Source organism: Lepus europaeus, chromosome 18 (assembly GCF_033115175.1).
Source record: "Lepus europaeus isolate LE1 chromosome 18, mLepTim1.pri, whole genome shotgun sequence".
Taxonomy (NCBI): Eukaryota; Metazoa; Chordata; class Mammalia; order Lagomorpha; family Leporidae; genus Lepus; species Lepus europaeus.
In genome coordinates, this window is record NC_084844.1 from 44,467,287 (window position 1) to 44,488,343 (window position 21,057).

General features: G+C 43.9%; 1 protein-coding gene across 2 annotated transcripts in view; it reads left to right on the forward strand.

Annotated features, from left to right (window-relative positions):
- The window catches only part of TAOK1 (TAO kinase 1), a 155,187-nt gene that overhangs the window by 50,281 nt on the left and 83,849 nt on the right, over positions 1–21,057 (forward strand). For both annotated transcript variants that reach the window (XM_062175210.1, XM_062175209.1), the window contains one exon: positions 11,660–11,884. In XM_062175210.1, the coding sequence (XP_062031194.1) occupies positions 11,753–11,884 (132 nt within the window). In that variant the 5' untranslated portion in view covers positions 11,660–11,752. The remainder of the gene's footprint in view (positions 1–11,659; positions 11,885–21,057) is intronic.

Genomic DNA, 21,057 nt, shown 5'->3' on the forward strand with positions numbered 1-21,057 from the left:
TGGCTGCAATGTTCAGAGCTAGGCCAGGAAGAAGCCAGGAGCCTCCTCCAGGTCTCCCATGTGGGTGCAGGGCCCCAAGGATTTGGGCCATCTTTCTTTGCTTTTTCCAGGCCAAGAGCAGGGAGCTGGATTGGAAGTGGAGCAGCCAGGGCACGATTCAGTGCCTACAAGCGATGCTGGTGTTGCATTCCACAACTCTACCTGCTATACCACAATACCAGCTCCACAACTGATATTCTTGAACACCGAATAATTTTTGTTAATAATTTTTCTGCAGACTTGATAACATTTTTCGTATATTCAGATTTAAATTACTGGGCAAAATAAGGCTTATAGTGAGATAGTCTGTTGTAAAATCATTTGACAATAACAAATGTTTGAATACCAAGTTATATCAAACTACTTTATATGCTTTACACTCTGAAAAGCTTCAATAAATAAAATCTCCATTCTGATGCAGAGGTACAGCTTATGTATTTTCTGAGCTCAGACTGTAGTTTTTTTTTTAAATTAATTAATTAATTGATTTATTTATTTTTGACAGGCAGAGTAGATAGTGAGAGACAGAGACAGAGAGAAAGGTCTTCCTTTTGCCGTTGGTTCACCCTCCAATGGCCGCTGCGGCCATCGCACCGCGCTGATCCAAAGGCAGGAGCACTCCACTGCACTACCTGGCCACAGGCAGAGAGCTGGCCTGGAAGAGGGGCAACCGGGACAGAATCCGGCACCCCGACTGGGACTAGAACCCGGTGTGCCGGCGCCACAAGGTGGAGGATTAGCCTGTTGAGCCTCGGCACCGGCCTCAGACTGTAGTTCTAGCACAGTTTTCCAGACTTTGATGCAAATGCACTGGAAATTTCTTATTTAAATCTTCCTATGCAGAAGCTGGTATTGTGGCATGAAAAGTAAAGCCACTACCTGTGATGCCAGCATCCCATATGAGTGCTGTTTCATATTCCTGTGTGTTCCATTTCTGATCCAGCTACTTGTTAATGGCCTGGGAAAAGCAGTAGAAAATGACTCAAATACTTGGGCCCCTGCCACCCAATGGGAGACCCAGATGAAACTCCTGACTCCTGGATTCAGTCTTTCCCAACCCTAGCCTTTGTGATCATGTGGGGAGTGAACTGGTGGATGAAAGGAAGCTCTCTCTGTTTCTTTCTCTTTCTCTTTAGCTCTTTCAAATAAATGAAAGTATTTTTTTTTTTTAAGTTTTTAAGCTTTTTATTTAGTGAGAGAAATGCATAAAAGAGTGAGGGCTCGAAGGGAGAAAGAAAAGTCCAGAAATTGGGCCGGCGCCGCGGCTCACTAGGCTAATCCTCTGCCTTGCGGCGCCGGCACACCGGGTTCTAGTCCCGGTCGGGGCACCGATCCTGTCCCGGTTGCCCCTCTTCCAGGCCAGCTCTCTGCTATGGCCAGGGAGTGCAGTGGAGGATGGCCCAAGTCCTTGGGCCCTGCACCCCATGGGAGACCAGGAGAAGCACCTGGCTCCTGCCATCGGATCAGTGCGGTGCGCCGGCCGCAGCGCGCCTACCGCGGCGGCCATTGGAGGGTGAACCAACGGCAAAGGAAGACCTTTCTCTCTGTCTCTCTCTCTCACTGTCCACTCTGCCTGTCAAAAAGTAAAAAAAAAAAAAAAAAAAAAAAAAAAAAAAAAAAAAAAGAAAGAAAAGTCCAGAAATTAAGTTGGGGTCCATACTAAGCAGAGAGCAGGCCAGGAGCCACGTGCAGAGAGTGTTTGGTTATGAGCAGCCACAAGCAAATTAGGGAGAAGCAAAGAGGGAGAGAAAGTGGGTGGCCGGAAGGCCATGCACCCCAAAGGCAGGAGGCAACAAGGGCAACAAAGGTCAACAATGGGGAAAGAAGGATGAATAAGTCTTAAGAAAAAACAAAACAAAACAAACAAAAACGTTGTGAAATTGAGGAGCTTCCACTTAATTTTGAATTGGAAGTGATTCGTCTACAATGTAATGACGCGGTAAAGACATGGTTAAGAGAAAATTTAAATGGAATTCTATGAGCACCTTTCTAGTGATAAATATGCTGTTAGAACTAAATATTTGGAATGCATGCTTGTCCTAGAGGTTGATGCCCACATCCCAAATCAGATCTGGTTCATGGATTTTAATCCTGGCTCTGGCTCCTGATTCTAGCCTTCTGCTAATGCAGACTCTGGGAGGCAGTTGGTAATATCCCAAGTGATTGGTTCTTGCTTCCCACATAGAAACCTATTTTGAGTTCAACCTGATCTTGTCCTAGCCATTTTGAACATTTGGAGAAGTGAACCATCAAATGAGACTCCCAAACTTTCTGTCCGCCTATCTCTCAAGAAAATACAAAACAGTCCATGTTCATGGATTTATATCAGTATTCGGCAGTACATGTTTTTGTGTAAGAAAATGTTTTCTGTGGGCCGGCATCAGTTTGAGTTCTGGCTGCTCTACCCTGTTAATGTGCCTGGGAAAACAGCAGAGATGACAGACCCTGATGAAGCTCCTGGCTTCTGGCCTTGAACTAGCCCAGCTTCAGCTGTGGCGGACATTTGGGAAGCTAACCAACAGATGAAAGATATTTTCTCTCTCTCTCTCTCTCTCTCTCTAACTCTTCCTTTCAAATAAATAAATCTTCAACAAATTTTTTTTTCAAGGATGAAGTAAATAAAATGTTAGGACAGATCAACATTAATACACGAATGGAAGAAATTTTGATGAGAATATCCTTTTAACCTATTAAGCTGAATATTCTCATAAAGCATGGGTTCAAATCCTGGCTGCTCTGCTTCCAATCCAGCTGTCTGCTAATGCACCTGGGAAAGCAACAGAAGATGGCACAGGTGCCTGGGCCCCTGCACCCGCATGGGAGAGCTAGAAGAAGCTTATGATTCCTAGCTTCAGGTTGGCCCAACTCCAGCTGTTTGCAGCCATTTGTGGACTAAGCCAGCAGATGGAAGATATCTTTCTCTCTATCTCTTTCTGCCTTTCAAATAAAAAAATATTTTATAAAAGGATACTTCTATAAAAGATTTTTTATTGTTCTTACTAGTAGAACAATTTTATTACCAAAAGAAGTACCAAATTTATTGTCTTTTATTTATTTATTTATTTTTTTGACAGGCAGAGTGGATAGTGAGAGAGAGAGACAGAGAGAAAGGTCTTCCTTTTTGCCGTTGGTTCACTCTCCAATGGCTGCTGCGGCCTGCGCATCTCGCTGATCCGAAGGCAGGAGCCAGGTGCTTCTCCTGGTCTCCCATGCGGGTGCAGGGCCCAAGGACTTGGGCCATCCTCCACTGCCTTCCCGGGCCATAGCAGAGAGCTGGCCTGGAAGAGGGGCAACCGGGATAGAATCCGGCGCCCCGACTGGGACTAGAACCCTGTGTGCTGGCGCCGCAAGGCGGAGGATTAGCCTGTTAAGTCATGGCGCCGGCCTAAATTTATATTCTATTTTAGATTTTCTCAATAAAATTTTAAGTAAAATTGTTTTCATATAAATATGTACATAATATCCTCCATTTTATAGAACACAAAGCCTAACATATCTATTAACTAGGCTTTCACAGAAAAAGCTTGCCAATGCTTGGTATTAATGAATAATTGAGCAGTCCTCACATGTAAGGCCTTTAACTTGTTTGTAATCTTTTGCTATTATACAAATAGTGTTCCATCACTGATATATTATTTCTTAGATTTTGAATAAGTATCCTTTTTAAAAAAATTTGATTTATTTGGAAGGCATAGAGACAGAGATCTCCCATCTTCTTGTTCCATCTCTAGTTGCCTGCAACAATCAGAATTGGGTCAGGTAGAAACCAAGAGGCAAGAACTTGTTCTGGATCTCCCATATGGGTGACAGAGACCCAAATACTTAGGCCATCACTTGTTTCCTCCCAGGGTGTACCTTAGTAAAAAGCTAGAATCTAGAGTAAAGGTTGAATGTGAACCCCAGCACTCATATGGGATATGGGCATCCCAAGTGACAACTGCTGTGCCCAATGTCTACCTTGGTATGGATTTTTTAAAGTACAGTGTTGGCCAGCGCCGCGGCTCAATAGGCTAATCCTCTGCCTGAGGCACCGGCACACCGGGTTCTAGCCCCGGTTGGGCCGCCGGATTCTGTCCCTGTCGCTCCTCTTCCTGTCCAGCTCTCTGCTGTAGCCCGGGAGTGCAGTGGAGGATGGCCCAAGTGCTTGGGCCCTGCACCCCATGGGAGACCAGGAGAAGCACCTGGCTCCTGGCTTCGGATCAGCGCAATGTGCAGGCTGCAGCGGCCGTTGGAGGGTGAACCAACGGCAAAGGAAGACCTTTCTCTCTGTCTCTCTCTCTCACTGTCCACTCTGCCTGTCAAAAAATAAAAAATAATAAAAACAGTGATAATATATGAATTTGCTAGGTTTTCTTAGTAAAGTTTGTACCCTTGCAGTACTGCTTCTAATAAGAGTACATATTTCTCTTCCACCCTACCATCAGTGTATGGTGTGTTTTTGCTATTCTGATAGGTGAAAAATAAAATCATAATACAATTTTGATTTGTATTTCTTTTCCAGTGATGTTGGGCATATTTTCATATGATTTGTAGATTTTTGCCATTTTTATGTTTTTGCCATTTTCTTGCTTTCTTCTTCCAAAAATTATGTATTTTCTTATCTGCTATTCAAAACTTTATATACTAAGGATCTTAACGTTTTTTAACAGTTTCAAAACTTACATAAGCAGTACCATTTGCTTTTTGTTTTGGTGTCTTTTTTCTGTGCTTTGTCCTCCTGTTTTTTTTTTTAAGATTTATTTATTTTATTCGAAAGGGAGAGTTGCACAGAGAGAGGGAAAGACAGAGGCTGAGAAAGATCTTTCATCCACTGGTTCAATCCCCAAATAGCTGTATCAGTGAAGCCTGAGCCAGGCCGAATCCAGGAACCAGGACCTTCATCCAGGTACAGGGGTCCAAGCCCCTGGGCCATTCTCTGCTACTTTCCCAAGCACATTAGTAGGGAACGGGATCGGAGGTGGAGTGGCCAGGACTCGAACCAGCACTCATATGGGATGCCATCACTGTGGGCAGTGATTTAACCCACTGGTCACAGCGCTGGCTCCTGGATTTTATTTTTTATATTGTCAGGTAACTGTGTGTGTTTGTTTAGCTCATAGGGAAGTCTCATCATTCTCTGATTGTAGAGAAATTTACTTACATTTCCTTCTAGAGCATATGTTTTTGTTTTTTCTTTTTAAGAGACAGCTCCTATGCATTAGTTCACTACCCAAATCCTACAATGGCCAGGGCCAAAGCTGAGAGCTAGGAATTCAATACAGCTCTCTCATATGAGTGTCAGGAACCCTGTTACTACTACCTGCCAGGGTCTGCACTATTGGAAAGGTGAAGTCAGGAAATGAATCTGGAAATCCAATCTTTGCATTCTTGATGTAGGAAATGCCTTAACTATGAGGCTAAAACCCTGTCCCTAATTTCATTTTTTATATTTATATAATTGACCCACATGTAATTGTGAATGATGTCAATTTTTTTAAAGATTTATTTGTGTATTTGAAAGTCAGAGTTACACAGAGAAGAGGCAGAGAGAGAGAGAGATCTTCCATCATCTGGTTCACTCTCCAATTGGCTGAAACAGCCAGAGCTGTGCCGATCTGAAGCCAGGAGCTTCCACCGGGTCTTCCCACCCAGGTACAGGGGCCCAAGGACTTGGGCCATCTGCTACTGCTTTCCTAGGCCAAAGCAGAGAGCGGGATTGGAAGTGGAGCAGCTGAGTCTTGAACCGGCGCCCATATGGGATGCTGGCACTGCAAGTGGCAGCTTTACCTGATAAGCCACAGTGCCAGCCCCATGATGTCAATTTTTTTTTCCATGTGGCTATTGGTTTCTCCCAACAACACTTACTTTAAACAAATCAGTCTTTCCTGCATTGATTTGAGCTATTTGTTTTAGGCATTTAGTGATAGTGTTTATGTAAGATATGTGTTAGGAGTGTAATTTTTTCCAAATTTTTAATTTTCTGAACAGTATTTACTACTTCTTCTTTCATTGCATGTTGAATTCCAAGGTACCTGTGCATGAGTTTGTTTGTGGACTATTTTAGATTATTGGTATGTTTGTCTTTCTTTTTTTAGTATTTTGTTCTTGTGATTTGTGATGGCTGTAGTTTTGTGGGGCTTTAAAGAATTCATTTTTAACTGATACATAAAAATTTTACATACTTCTCAGGGTACTGAGTTGTGTAATCTAATATTTGATGGAGAAGACATTCCAGTTCTCATTATTTCTTGTCAATCTAATTTTCTGCAAAGTGCTAATCATAATGAATTTAATCTACTTCTGTCAGCTTTAATAAGAGTTTATCTTAGGCCCAGCATTGTGACATAGGGATTTAAGTTGCTGCTTGAGACCCTGGTATCTCATATGGGCACCAGTTCAAGTCCTGTATGCTCCACTTCCTACCTAGCGCCTTGCTAATATGTCTGAGATAGCAGTGGAAGATGGCCCAAGTTCTGAGGCCCCTGCCACTCATGTTGGAGACTCGGATGAAGCTCTTGACTTTGGCCTGGCAGTTGCTGCTATTTGGGGAGTGAACCAGTGGGTGGAAGATCTTATTTGCTGGCTTCCTGTTTTGCTATTTCTTCCTCTATCTGTAACAAATACCCTGCGCCTTTCAATAAATAAATAAATCTTTAGAAAATAGTTTTGCTTATAATAATTTTCTGCATACTATTGTTTAGTAAATATTTGTGGAAGTGGAATCATTTTTAGAGCTTGTATGGAAGAGGAGAATTAGTGCATTATTTTGTTTTCATAAATATTTATATAATTACTTTAGGAGATGGAGAGTGGATACAAAAATGACTAAAGGGCTGGTGTTGTGGCCCAGTGGGTTAAGCCAGCCAGCATCCCATGTTGGAGTGCTGGTTTGCATCCTGGCTGTTCCTTCTGATTGGGCTACTTGCTAAAAATTGGCCTGTCCTATCCAACTTTCTGCTAATGGGCCTGGGAAGGCAGTGGAAGATGGCCCAAGTATTTGGGCTCCTGACATCTGTATAGAAGACATGGATGGAGTTCCTGGCTGTTGGCTTTAGTCTGGATCAGACATGGCTGTTGGCTTTAGTCTGGACCAGACCTGGCTGTTGGAGCCTTTTGTGGGAGTGAACTAGTGGCTGGAAGGTCTTTCTGTTTTTCCCTCTCTCTTTCTGTCATTCTGCCTTTCAGATAAATAAATAATTCTTAAAAAAAAAAAAAAAGTTGAATGAGCTACAATGTATTTGCCTGTCTAGGACAGAGAGAGGAAAAAAATAATTCCAATATAATATGGAAAATGCTGCAAAATATTTTGGGAGCATGAAGATTGACCAACTCTTCCAGTTAGAGTTAAAATTTTACATTGACATTTAAAACCTTGAAATTTTGAGTGTGAATTTGTTATGCAGTTAAAAGGGAAAATGCACATCATGAACTGGTGAGGAAATTTTGATCTTTCAAATGAGGTTTTAGGTAATACTAAATTTTTTTTTTTTTTTTTTTTGACAGGCAGAGTGGGTAGTGAGAGAGAGAGAGAGACAGAGAGAAAGGTCTTCCTTTTTGCCGTTAGTTCACCCTTCAATGGCCGCTACGGCCGGCACATTGCGCTGATCCGATGGCAGGAGCCAGGTGCTTCTCTCCTGGTCTCCCATGTGAGTGCAAGGCCCAAGCACTTGGGCCATCCTCCACTGCCTTCCTGGGCCATAGCAGAGAGCTGGCCTGGAAGAGGGGCAACCGGGACAGAATCCGGCACCCCAACTGGGACTAGAACCCGGTGTGCTGGCGCTGCAAGGCAGAGGATTAGCCTGTTAAGCCACGACGCTGGCCAGTAATACTAAATTTTTAAGAGTTTGATTAATTGAATGTTAAGATTTAATAAGGAAATTGGTTCAATCATCTCATTTTAGGAATGAGAACTTAAGTGACTTTACTGTGGTCCTATATTCTTTTTTTTTTTTCCTTTTTAAGATTTATATGTTTATTTGAAACAGTTTCAGAGAGAGAGAGAGAGATCTTCCATCAGCTGGTTCACTCCCCAAATGGCAGCACTAGACCGGACCAAAGCCAGGAGATTGGAACTCCATCCAGATCTCCCATGTGGGTGGCAGGCACCCAAGCACCTGGCCCAACTTCTGCTGCTTTCCCAGGCACTTTAGAGGGAGCTGGATTGGAAGTGGAGCAGTGGGGACTCATATGGAATGCCAGCATTATAAGTGCAGCTTAATCCACTGCCACAATACTGGCCTTGGTCATGTATTCTTTAAAGAGTGCAATCAAGACTTTCCTAGGATACTTCCAGAGCAGAGAAATTAATTTAAATATATGTGGAAGCATTAGATTTATATTAAAAATGAATTATACATTAACAATTTGGCCTTTGTATTGCATGTTGGAAAGTACCAAAGACATAAATGTGTTTCTGTGTAGTTGCAAAAGAGTTTTTGAGGAAAAATTTTTATTTCCCTAAAAATGAGATCTACTCATATAAAGGGCATGGGTAGAATTTGATGGATTTTTTTTTTCCTTACTAGTCTGTGAAATCAGTTTTGAAGTAAACAGCTGAATTTAAGCAGGTTAAAATAGTTAATAGTTACTATAGTGTTCACTGTGTCAGAGTACTAGTTTATGCTTTAATTTATTAACTCACCTGCTACAACTACTCTATGAAATAAGAATTATTTTCATTTTACAGATTAGGAAAATGAGACTAAGTTCACAGTTTAAAAATACTGGGTCAGCGTTGTGGCGCAGCAGGTTAAAGCCCCGGCCTGCAGCACCAGCATCCCATATGGGCGCTGGTTCAAGACCTGGTTGTTCCATTTCCGATCCAGCTCTCTGCTATGGTCTAGGAAAGCAGTGGAAGATGACCCAAGTCCTTGGGCCCCTGCAACCGTGTGGGAGACCTGGAGGAAGCTCCTGGCTTCAGATCAGCTCAGGTCTGGCCACTGTGGTCATTTGGGAAGTGAACCAGTGGATAGAAGACCTCTCTCTCTCTCTCTCTGGCTCTACCTTTCTCTGTAATTCTTTCAAATAAATAAAATGATTTTTAAAAAAAAAAGAAAAGAAAAGAAAATACTATTGCCTGGTTGCATATCCAGGCAATGTCATTCCAGAACTCAGATCTGAGCTTGTCAGTTATAACAATCAGTTTTTAAATTGGTTAATCTGATATAAAGGAATTGATAATAGAACTACCAGGGAATTTATTGGTGTTCTAATGTCTTCTTATCGAATGAGGTAGGGTTGATGAAGGCCACGTTTTAATGTAAATCAGGTGAATCAGGTTTATGGGGAAACAGTTGTCTGTTAAATTCGTATTTCCTTTGTCTGCAGTTTTTTTTAGAATGTCTGTGCAAGTTGATTCATTCAGTGGCATATGATGATATCTGAAAGTTAAAGTAACCTTTAATAAGTAACTTTAAAAAAAATTTTTTTTTTATTTGGGAGGCAAAGAAAACTCATCCCCTGCTTCACTCCCCAAACACTGGCAATGGCCAAGACTGGACCAAGCTGAAGCTGGGAGCTGAGAACCCAACTATTTGAGCATCACCTACTATTTCCCAGGGTGCATTTTGCAGGAAGCTGGAATCAGGAGCAAAGCCAGGACTCAGATCCAAGCACTCTGATGTGGCACGTGGGCTTAAACTCTGACAGTCTTGATAGCTAGGCCAAATGCCTGCCACTTGAATTACATCTGTTGTGTATTTTCTTATACTTGAATGTCATCGATGGATGGGAGTTGTTAGAAACTTTTTCTTAGCCGATGTGTTGTTTCCTGCTGACTGCATCTGAATTAAATAGCTCTCTCTCTCTCTCTTTCTTTTTCTTTTTTTTTTTTTTTTTTTGACAGGCAGAGTGGATAGTGAGAGAGAGACAGAGAGAAAGGTCTTTCTTTTTGCTGTTGGTTCACCCTCCAATGGCCGCTGCGGCCAGTGCACCATGCTTATCCGAAGCCAGGAGCCAGGTGCTTCTCCTGGTCTCCCATGAGGGTGCAGGGCCCAAGCACTTGGGCCATCCTCCACTGCCTTCCTGGGCCATAGCAGAGAGCTGGCCTGGGAGAGGGGCAACTGGGATAGAATCCGGCGCCCCAACTGGGACTAGAACCCTGTGTGCCGGCGCCGCAAGGCGGAGGATTAGCCTGTTGAGCCACGGCGCCGGCCCCAACCTCTCTCTTTTTTAAAAAATATTTATTTATTTTTTTGAAAGGCAGAGAGACAGAGGCAGAGAGAGAGAAAGAGAAGTCTTCCATCCGCTGTTCACTCCCCAAATGGCTGCAATGGCCAGAGCTAGGCCAGGAGCCAGGAGCTTCTTCCAGGTCTCCTGCATAGGTGCTGGGCCCAAACACTTGGGCCACCTTCTACTGCTTTCCCAAGCCATAGCAGAGAGCTGCATCAGAAGTGGGATAGCCAGGATAGGAACCAGCACCCATATGGGGATGCCAGCACTGCCGGCAGCGGCTTTACCTGCTACACCACAGCACCGGCTCTAAATAACTCTTTAAGTACTGATATAAAAAGCATTTAAAAAAAAAAAGATTTTAAAGTGCTGTATTTTGTAGAAATTTTTTTTTAAGATTTATTTTTTTGAAAGTCAGAGTTAAGGCAGAGAGAGAGGTCTTCCATCCACTGGTTCACTCCCTAATCGGCCGCACTGGCCAGAGTTGTGCCTATCGGAAGCCAGGAGCCAGGAGCCTCCTCTGAGTCTCCCATGGGAGTGCAGAAAGCTGAATTGGAAGTGGAACAACCAGGTCTCGAACTGGCGCCTATATGGGATGCTGGCACTGCAGGTAGTGACTTTACCTGCTACGCTACAGTGCCGGTCCCGAAAAAAATTTATTTTTAATTTATTTTTATTTATTTGAAAGGCACTGTTAGAAGGGGTAGCATCATGGTGTAATGGGTTAAGCTGCCACCTGCAATGCCAGCATCCCATATGGACATTAGTTCAAGTCCTTGATGCTCCATTTCCAATCCAGTTCCCTGCTAATGTTCCTGAGAAAACAGTGGAAGATGGCTCAAATGCTTGGGCCCCCTGCATCCACATGGGAAACCCGGAAGAAGCTCCAGGCTTCTGGCTTTGGCCTGGCCCAGCCCTAGCCATTGCAACCATTTGGGGAGTGAGCCAGTACATGGAAGATCTCTCTGCTCTCCCTCCCTCTCTCTTTCAAATAAATAAATAATCTTAAAGGAAAAAAGAAACAAAGGCAGAGTAACAGGGAGAGAGAAAAGAGAGAAATCTTCCATTTACAGGTTCTCTCCCCAAATGGCTATAATGGCTAGGGCTGAGTCAAGCAAAAGCCAGGAGCTTCATCTGGTTCTCCCACATGAGTACAGGGGTCCAAGTACTTGGGCCATCTTCTGCTGCTTTCCCAGGCACATCAGCAGGAAGCTGGATGGAAAGTGGGGCTGTCAAGACTCCAAACTAGTGCCAAAATGGGTTGCTGGCCCAGGAAAAAATTTTAAGTGCTGTAGGTTATGGTAATCTACTGTCAGATTTAGGAATGGCTGCAACAGATGACAGTGTTGTGTTTTCAGTGAAGTTCTAGGCCTGAGAATTTTGTAGATGTTGTCAGTAAATTAACTTATACTAATTATTCTTAATAGCTACTGCCTTTCCTGACTTTTTTTTCTTTCTTATTTCTCTACAGTAGTTTATGTCAGCGTGGCTTCATTCATACAGATGAACCAAGGATTGGGATAGCAATATAAAATTAGAATCAGACAGCTGACTGCCCAGCAGGATGCCATCAACTAACAGAGCGGGCAGCCTAAAGGACCCGGAAATTGCAGAGCTGTTTTTCAAAGAAGATCCAGAGAAGCTCTTCACAGATCTCAGAGAAATTGGCCATGGAAGCTTTGGAGCAGTGTATTTTGTAAGTGTTAAAGGCTTGATGTCAGTAATGTCAGAGTAAAAAAACAGTCATATGAAGAGATGCAGGCTAAAGAGAAAAAACAAACTGAATTTCTCCTACTGTGCTCCCAAAGTACTTTTCTGACATCAAGTATGTTCCTTTACACATAAGCAAACGATTGTGTAGCAGGTACTGGCTGAGTATCCTTGAATTAAATTCTGACATTTGAACCAGGAAATTCCATAGAGTGAGAGCTCAGTCCCACAAAACTGTCTCCACTTCATGTAACATTCACAAGGTCCAGGTTGTATCACCAGTGCTTCTTATAGATTAGCTATAAATTGGGGTTCCCATGACCCTCTTTTATGTTTTAATTTGCTAGAGCCAGCTTACAGAACTCAGGGGAACACATTTATTACTATAAAATGTTACTATATTATTTGATGTATGGTCATATGTAGAAATATATGGGGCAAGGTCTGGAAATGATCAGAGCAAGGAGCTTCTTGCTTGGGTTGCACCTCCTTCTGACTTTTTTGTTGTTTTAAAGGAATTACACAGAGAGAGAAGGAGAGATAGAGAGATCTTCTATCCACTGGTTCATTCCCCAAAAGGCTGCAATGGCTAGGGCTGGACCAGGCTGAAGGCAGGAGCCAGGAGCTTCTTTCCAGTCTCCCCCATGGATGCAGGGGCCTAAGTTCTTCTGCTTTCCCAGGAGCATTAGCAGGGAGCAGGATTAGAAGTGGAGTAGTCAGGGCTCAAACTAGTACCCATATAGGATGCAAGCATCACAGGCTGCAGCTTAACCTAGTACCCCATGATTGTGTTCTTGTTCGCCTTCAGGAAGCCCCTGAACTCAATCCTTTGGGTTTTTAAAAAAATTTTTTTAAATTTATTTTTATTTTTTGAGAGACAGAAAGGTCTTCCTTTTCCCGTTGGTTCACCCTCCAATGGCCACTGCGGCCGGTGCGCTGCGGCCGGCACACTGCGCTGATCCGAAGGCAGGAGCCAGGTGCTTCTCCTGGTCTCCCATGCGGATGCAGGGCCCAAGGACTTGGGCCATCCTCCACTGCACTCCCGGGCCATAGCAGAGGGCTGGCCTGGAAGAGGGGCAATCGGGACACAATTTGGTGCCCCGACTGGGACGAGAACCCAGTGTGCCGGCGCCGCAGGCGGAGGATTAGCCTATTGAGCCACGGTGCCGGCCAATCCTTTGGGTTTTTATGGAGGATTTATTACATTATAGTCATTGATTAGTTTATTAAATAATTGGCCATCAGGGGTGAACTCAGTCTTTAGCCCCTCCCCCTGAAGAGAGTAATGGAGCTGTGAGTTCCAACTCTCTGGAAATATTTGGTTCCCCTGGCAACCAGTCCACCATACTGAGTTTATCTAGGGATGATTTTCCAGAAATCAGGTCATTAACGTAAGCTCAGATGTTGTAAGGTGTTTGTTGTAAATAACAAAAAACTGTCTTTCCTTGGTTATCTGACTGCTCTAGAGTCCTTTCAGAAACCAGAGACAAAAGGCCATGTGTTTTTCTTTTTTTTTTTTTTTTAAGGTTTATTTATTTATTTGAAAGGCAAAGAGTTACAGAGAGGCAGAGAGAGGTCTTCCATCCGCTAGTTCACTCCACAAATGGCTGCAACAGCCGGAGCTGGGCTGATCTGAAGCCAAGAGTCAGGAGCTTCTTCTAGGCCATAGCAGAGAGCTTGATCAGAAACGGGGCAGCCAGGACTTGAACCAGCACCCATATTGGATACTGGCATTTCCTGTGGTGGCTTTTACCCTCCATGCCACAGTGCCTGCCCACCATGTGTTTTAACAAAAGATGAGTTGAAGGACATCAAAATATCCCACCCCAAATAAATTTCTTTGGTGCATACTTTGAGTTGATTATTTAGCAAAACTACATACCTTTGCAGACACATGAATGGTCCTGAAAAAGTGTCCTTTTAGAAAATAATTTATGTCAGGGCCGGCGTCGCAGCTCACTTAGTTAATCCTCCGCCTGCGGCACCAGCATCCCATATGGGCTCTGGGTTCTAGTCCTGGTTGCTCCTTTTCCAGGCCAGCTCTCTGCTGTGGCCCGGGAGCGCAGCGGAGGATGACCCAAGTCCTTGGGCCCTGCACCCACATGGGAGACCAGGAAGAAGCACCTGGCTCCTGGCTTCAGATCGGCACAGCTCCAGCCGTAGCAGCCATTTTGGGTGAACCAACGGAAAGAAGACCTGTCTCTCTCTCTCTCTCTCTCTCTCTCTCTCTCACTGTCTATAACTCTACCTGTCAAAAAAAAAAAAAAAAAAATGTCCCTGTATGTTAGTAAGATGAATAGCAGATGGGAGTCAGATGCTTTTCTGTTTGCTATTTCCCCGTTACTAGTTTTTTTGGAAATATCTTTTCACAGGAATAAGAGATTGGGAGTCTGATACCTGGTCAATACAGAAGTTACCACAACTTTTGAAGACTTACCTGAGAGGCTTTATCCTTAATAGAATATAACAACTTTTTTTACATTGCCTTCCTCCTAGGTTCCTCTCATTACCCCCGCAGCAGTTTCAAGTCCTTGTTTTTCATCTGTAGCTCAGTGCTATTTAAACTTCAGCTTTCTGTCTCTTTGAGCCTCCTGTTTTGTAAATAACTCCTATGGTTTTGCACATTAATAAGTTTGTATGCGTTCCCCCCACTTTCCTGCCTATTCTAGTTAGACAAAAGTGTTGTGGGTTAGGTTGGGCCAAAATTAATATTGCAGGCTCTTGCCTTTTACTTAGAGTAGAATTCTAAGCACAGGCACAAGCGGCATGCAGCATGGTAAGGTTTATTTAGAAACTATTCAGGCACATGAGGGCTTCATTTAGGGAGAGTGGGCCAGGAAAGGTAAAAAGAGAGTTTCATATCCTGCTCTGCTCATTCTGGGTTCATGAGGTGAGAGAGAGAGAGAGAGAGCACCCCTCCCCTTCACTGGGGTTTTATTAACTTTGAAAAAGGGAGTGGTTACATAGTACTGCCCCTAGGTCCCAGGTAAGGGGAGGTACATCTTAGGGAGGTGTCATCTGATGATGATAGGATTACATGGGATGGGGTAAGTGTGGCCTCCAGCTCATGAACTTTACCTCCTTGACTTTTCCCATTTCAAAACTTGTAGTTCCCACATTATCCTCAGAGGATATGTTCCAAAACACCCTGTGGGTGCTTGAAACTGCTTATGGTACCAAACCCTATAAATTAATGCCATTCACATATTGACTAAGCACACCAAGGTCATAGCTTTTGTATTTTGAAGTGCAGCAGCAAAAGTAGCATGATTATTTTCTTTCCGACAATGTCATGGTTAGAATATTTCCCTAAGCATGATTTTTTTTGTTTACTTACTAAGCAGAGAACTTTTATTAAGTTACCTTTTAACTTATTGGAAGTGCTTTGAACATCTCTTTGCCGTATCTTGAGTTGATAGCACCAAAATGCTTTATCATAGGAAGAGATCTACTGAGGCTGGTGTCCAGGGTGGTGAAAGAATCTCTCAGAGCAGTCAGAGTGAACAGAGATAAATTTATTGAACATCCTGCAAGGGAGCAGCGGGTAGGCAGGACATCTAGAAGTTGACTATTAGTGAAAGGAAAGGTCACCACAAAACACCAAACAACTGAGTAAGGGAAAAGATTTATTGTCAGGTGGTGACAGCCTGATAGACTGACTCCCAAGCATGAGAGAACAGCCTTTACTGGGAGAACAGGTCTTATATAGCTTTGCATAGATAAGGAAATGGGAGCAGCAAATCCCATTCTGGTGGGAGTGGAGCTGATGCTTGTGATTGGGCCAGTAAGCCAGGCTGGGCTTAGGAAGATGGTGCCATTTTACTAACAATTACTGTAACATAGATAGTAGTCTGAGGTGAATACTTGTAGTAGTGCTCCATTCTTATTCAGGTTGTTTTCCCCATGATCCAATAGATTTTCCAAGGTAGATGATTCACATTGCTGGGAGGAGCTGAGGAGCCTGCGCTGCCGTGGTTTTTGGGGCTTTCCCAGTACTTTGGGGTAACCCTCCACATGCTCTTGATTTGAGGCCATTATAAAATAAAATCAGGGCTGACACTCTGACACAGTGGGTTAAAGCCCTGGCCTGCAGCACTGGCATGCCATATGGGTGCCAATCCCAGATGTTCCACTTCTGATCCAGCTCCCTGGTAATATGCTTGGGAAAGCAGTGGAGGATGGCCCAAGTCCTTGGGCCCCTGTACCCACGTGGGAGACCCAGAGGAAGCTCCTGGCTCCTGGCTTTGGATAGGCCCAGCTCCGGCCATTGCAGCCATTGGGGAGTGAACCAACAGATGGAAGACCTCTCTCTCTCTCTCTCTCTCTCTCTCTGTGTGTGTGTGTGTGTGTGTGTCTGACTCTCTCTCTCTCAGCACCGCACTGATCCGAAGGCAGGAGCCAGATGCTTCTCCTGGTCTCCCATGGGGTGCAGGGCCCAAGCACCTGGCCATCCTCCACTGCACTCCCGGGCCATAGCAGAGAGCTGGCCTGGAAGATGGGCAAGTGGGACACAATCCGGCGCCCCGTCCGGGACTAGAACCTAGTGTGCCGGCGCTGCAAGGCGGAGGATTAGCATGTTGAGCCACGGCGCCGGCCTGATCTGATCATAATTTTTAAAGTCCCTAGTTTTTAGGAATAGCTGTGCATGCAGAGAGGGAACCCGAAGCAGAGATCAGAATGTCATGCAATCTGGGCATATGTAGAAAAAGGAAAATCTACCCATTAAAACCAAGGAAACCAAGGCAACACCAAAACTATGTTCATCTGAGCTGATTCAGAGAACTGTTAAACACAGAAATCCAGAATTAAAAGTCCATCTTACCGTGGTGGCCTGATTCTAAACCCCTCCAATCAGAAGTCACTTTTGTGATAGGCAAGTTTTTCTCCTACCTTACCCAAAAAGCCTTCTCCAAACCCCTGACTGATTTGAGTGCCCTTCTCCTCCCTCTTTGATGGCCAGCAATAAATCCTATCTTTTCTCAAAAGAGTAGAATTAAACATTATGACTGGAGCAACAGTAGTGAGCCTACCTCATTCTGTAAAATTCTTTCACAATGTACACTTTCCAGGAACTTTTTGAAGACCCCTTCATATGCATGGATTTCAAAACTTCTTTGCACCAAAATAAATTTACCTTTTAATTCCATTTCCCACAAATTTTTTTGATTTTCTCTTGTGTAACTGCTCAAATCATAAAACTCTTAGAGGAAAATATAGGAGTAAATCTTTAAGACCTTACATTTGCTAAGGAATGGGAAAAAAAAAAGAACAATGAAAGATAAAAGTTATAAATTCAACTTCATCAATTTTAAAGCACCTGTGTATCAAAAAACATTATAAAGAATGTGAAAAGCTAAACTATAGAAGGGGAGAAAGCATTTGCAAATCGCATATCTGATAAGGTTTTAATATCCCAAATACAAAAAGACAACAACAAAGCAATAAACCACCCAGATTTTAAAATGGGCAAAAGACTTGAACAGACATTTCTATAAAGAAGATACATGGATGGTACATGAAAAGGTGTTCAACATCATCAGTCATTAGTGAAAGAGAACATGAATCAAAATTGCAAGGAATGGGTTTGGTGCAGGATAAACCACAGCCAGCAATGTCAGCATCCCATATGAACACCAGTTCAAGTTCAGGGCACTCAACTTCCAATCTAACTCCTTGATAATGCACCTGGGGAAGCAGTGGAAAATATCCCAAGTGCTTAGGCCCCTGTCAGCTACAAGGGAGACCTGGATGGATTTCTGGCTCCAGGCATGAGCATCATGCAGGTCATCTGGCGAGTGAGCCAGTGGATGCAAGATCTTATTTGTTCTCTCTCTCTGTAACTCTGCCTTTCAAGTAAGTAAATCTTTTAAAAAGAAATCTGAATGAAATACCACTTCAGACCTAATGGTATAGCCATAATCAAAATAACAGAAATTAACAGGCATGATCATGGTTGTGGAAAAACTGAAGTGGTCTTACACTGCTGGTGGGAATGGAAATAGTATAGCTGTTAGGGTGCCGTTTAGCAGTTCTTCAAAAAGTTAGGTACACAACTATTATAAGAACTGGCAATTCCACTCCTAAGTACGTACTCAAAATTAAAAACGGGGATGTGAGGGCTGGTGCTGTGGTGTACAGGCATCACATATGGGTGTTGTTTTGGGTCCCAGCTGCTCTACTTCTGACCCAGCTCTCTGCTTAAGCATCTGGGAAAGCAGCAGAAGATGGTCCAAGTGCTTGGGCCTCCGAACCCATGGAAGACATGGGTCTCTAGCTCCTGACTTTGGACTGGCCCCTGTGGCCATTTAGAGAGTGAAACAGCAAATGAAAGAACTCTGTCTTTGTCTCTCTGTATTTTCTTTTCTTTTTATTTATTTTTTTATTTTTTTGACAGGCAGAGTGGACAGTGAGAGAGAGAGACAGAGACAGAGAGAAAGGTCTTCCTTTTGCTGTTGGTTCACCCTCCAATGGCCACTGCAACCGGCGGGCTGCGGCCAGTGCACCACACTGATCGGAAGGCAGGAGCCAGGTGCTTCTCCTGGTCTCCCATGGGGTGCAGGGCCCAAGCACTTGGGCCATCCTCCACTGCACTCCCGGGCCATAGCAGAGAGCTGGCCTGGAAGAGGGGCAACCGGGACACAATCCGGTGCCCCGACTGGGACTAAAACCCGGTGTGCTGGCCCCGCAGGCGGAGGATTAGCCTATAGAGCCGCGGCACCGGCCTGTCTCTCTGTATTTTTGATAAAATGGTAGCTTTACCCACTATGCCACAGTCCTAGCCCCTGTGTATGAAAATCTTTTTCTCAGATCATCCAGTAAAGACACTGTTCTTTCCCCAGATCAGCTGACCATATTGTATAGGTTTAATTTTGAACTTTAAATTCTTTTCAGTTTGTCAGTGTATCTTTCTATCAGTTCCATAGTTTTTTTGGTTTTTTTTTTTTTAATTAATTTATTAATTAGCTTTTGCTCATACTTCATACCTTATACTGAAAGTAATGTAAAATGGATCATAGGACTAAATATAAAGAATAACAGTATAAAGCTTCTAGGATAAAATACCAGAAAAAAACTTTTTTATCTTGGACTGTGCAGAGTTCACAGACGTGACACCAAAAATCATGACACCAAAAGCCATAAAGGACAAATTTATAGGGGGCTGGCGCCATGGCTCACTAGGTTAATCCTCTTCTTGTGGCGCCGGCATCCCATGTGGGCTCCGGGTTCTAGTCCCGATTGCTCCTCTTCTAGTCCAGCTCTCTGCTGTGGTCCAGGAGGGCAGTGGAGGATGGCCCAAGTGCTTGGGTCATTGCACCCACATGGGAGACCAGGGAGAAACAACTGGCTCCTGGCTTCGGATCAGCACAGCGCCGGCTGTAGCGGCCATTTGGGGAGTGAACCAACGGAAGGAAGAACTTTCTCTCTGTCTCTCTCTCTCACTGTCTAACTCTATCTGTCAAATAAAAAATTTTTTTAAAAATGACAAATTTATAAATTGGTCTTCATCAAAATGAAAAACTCTGTGAAGAATACTATATACTTTTAAGATTTATTTGAGGGATTGCACTGTGGCCTGGTTTGTAAAGCCACCACCTACAGTGTTGGCATCCCTTATAGGTGCCAGTCCGAGTCCCAGCTGCTCCACTTCCAATCCAGCTCTCTACTATGGCCTGGGAAAACAGTAGAAGATGGCTTAAGTCCCTGGGCCCCTGTGTTTGGGAAACCCAGAAGAAGCTCCTGGCTCCTGGCATCAGATCGGTGCAGCTCTGGCCATTGTGGCCAATTGGGGAGTGAACCATTGAATGGAAGACTCTCTCTCTCTCTCTCTTTGCTTCTCTCTCTGTTTAACTCTGACTTGCAAATAAATAAATAAACTTTTTTTTTTTTTTAAGATTGATTTGAAAGGCAGAGTTACGTAGAGAGGAGGAGAGACAGAGCGCGAGAGAGAGCTCTTCCATCTTCTGGTTCCATCCTCTTATTTATTCCACAGATGGCGCACTACTTAAATGGATGCAACAGCTGAGGCTGAGCCAGGTGAAATCAAGGAAACTGGAGCTTCTTCTAGGTCTCCCACATGAGTGCAGAGGCCCAAGGGATTGGGTCATCTTCTGCTGTTTTCTCAGATGCATTAGTAGGGAGCTGGATTGGAAGTGGAGCAGCTGGGCCTTGAACTGGCACCCTATATGGGATGCCGGCATTGGCTTTGCAGATGGAGGTTTAACCTGCTACACCACAATGCCAGCCCCTTCAAAGAATACTGTTAAGAGAATGAAAAAGAAAACCACAAATTGGGCAAAAATAATTTTAAGTTACAAATTTAAGAATTTTTATCTAGAACATATTCAGAGTTCTATAAATACTCAAAAATAAGGACATTAACTCCTTAAAACTAATCAAGCGGCATTTTTTGGCACAGTGGTTAAGCTGCTGATTGGTATGCCTGCATTCCATATCCAAGTGCCTGGGTTTGAGTCCCAGTTGTACTCCCAATTCCAACATCCTGCTGATGTGTACCCTGGAAGGCAATGGATGTTCACTCAAATAGTTGGGTCCCAGTTTCTAGCTTTGGCCTGGCCCAGCCCTGGCAGTTATGGGCATATGGGGAGTGAATCAGCAGATGGGAATTCACTCTGTCTATCCTTTCTCTCTTTCTCTCTCTCTGACTTTCAAATAAAGAATTTTTAATACAGAGTAAAGGTCCAAATTGAAACATCACCACAACAATTCAGATGGCAAATAATAATATGAAAAAGTGTTCGGCATCACTAGTCCTTAGGGAGACAGAAATTAAAAATACATGGAGATACCACTACCCATCTCTAGAATTCCTTTAAAAAAATTAAGCCGGCGCTGCGGCTCACTAGGCTTATCCTCCGCCTTGCGGCGCCGGCACACCGGGTTCTAGTCCCGGTCGGGGCACCGATCCTGTCCCGGTTGCCCTTCTTCCAGGCCAGTTCTCTGCTGTGGCCAGGGAGTGCAGTGGAGGATGGCCCAAGTGCTTGGGCCCTGCACCCCATGGGAGACCAGGAGAAGCACCTGGCTCCTCCTGATCAGCGCGGTGCACCGGCCGCAGCACGCCTACCGCTGCGGCCATTGGAGGGTGAACCAATGGCAAAAGGAAGACCTTTCTCTCTGTCTCTCTCTCACTGTCCACTCTGC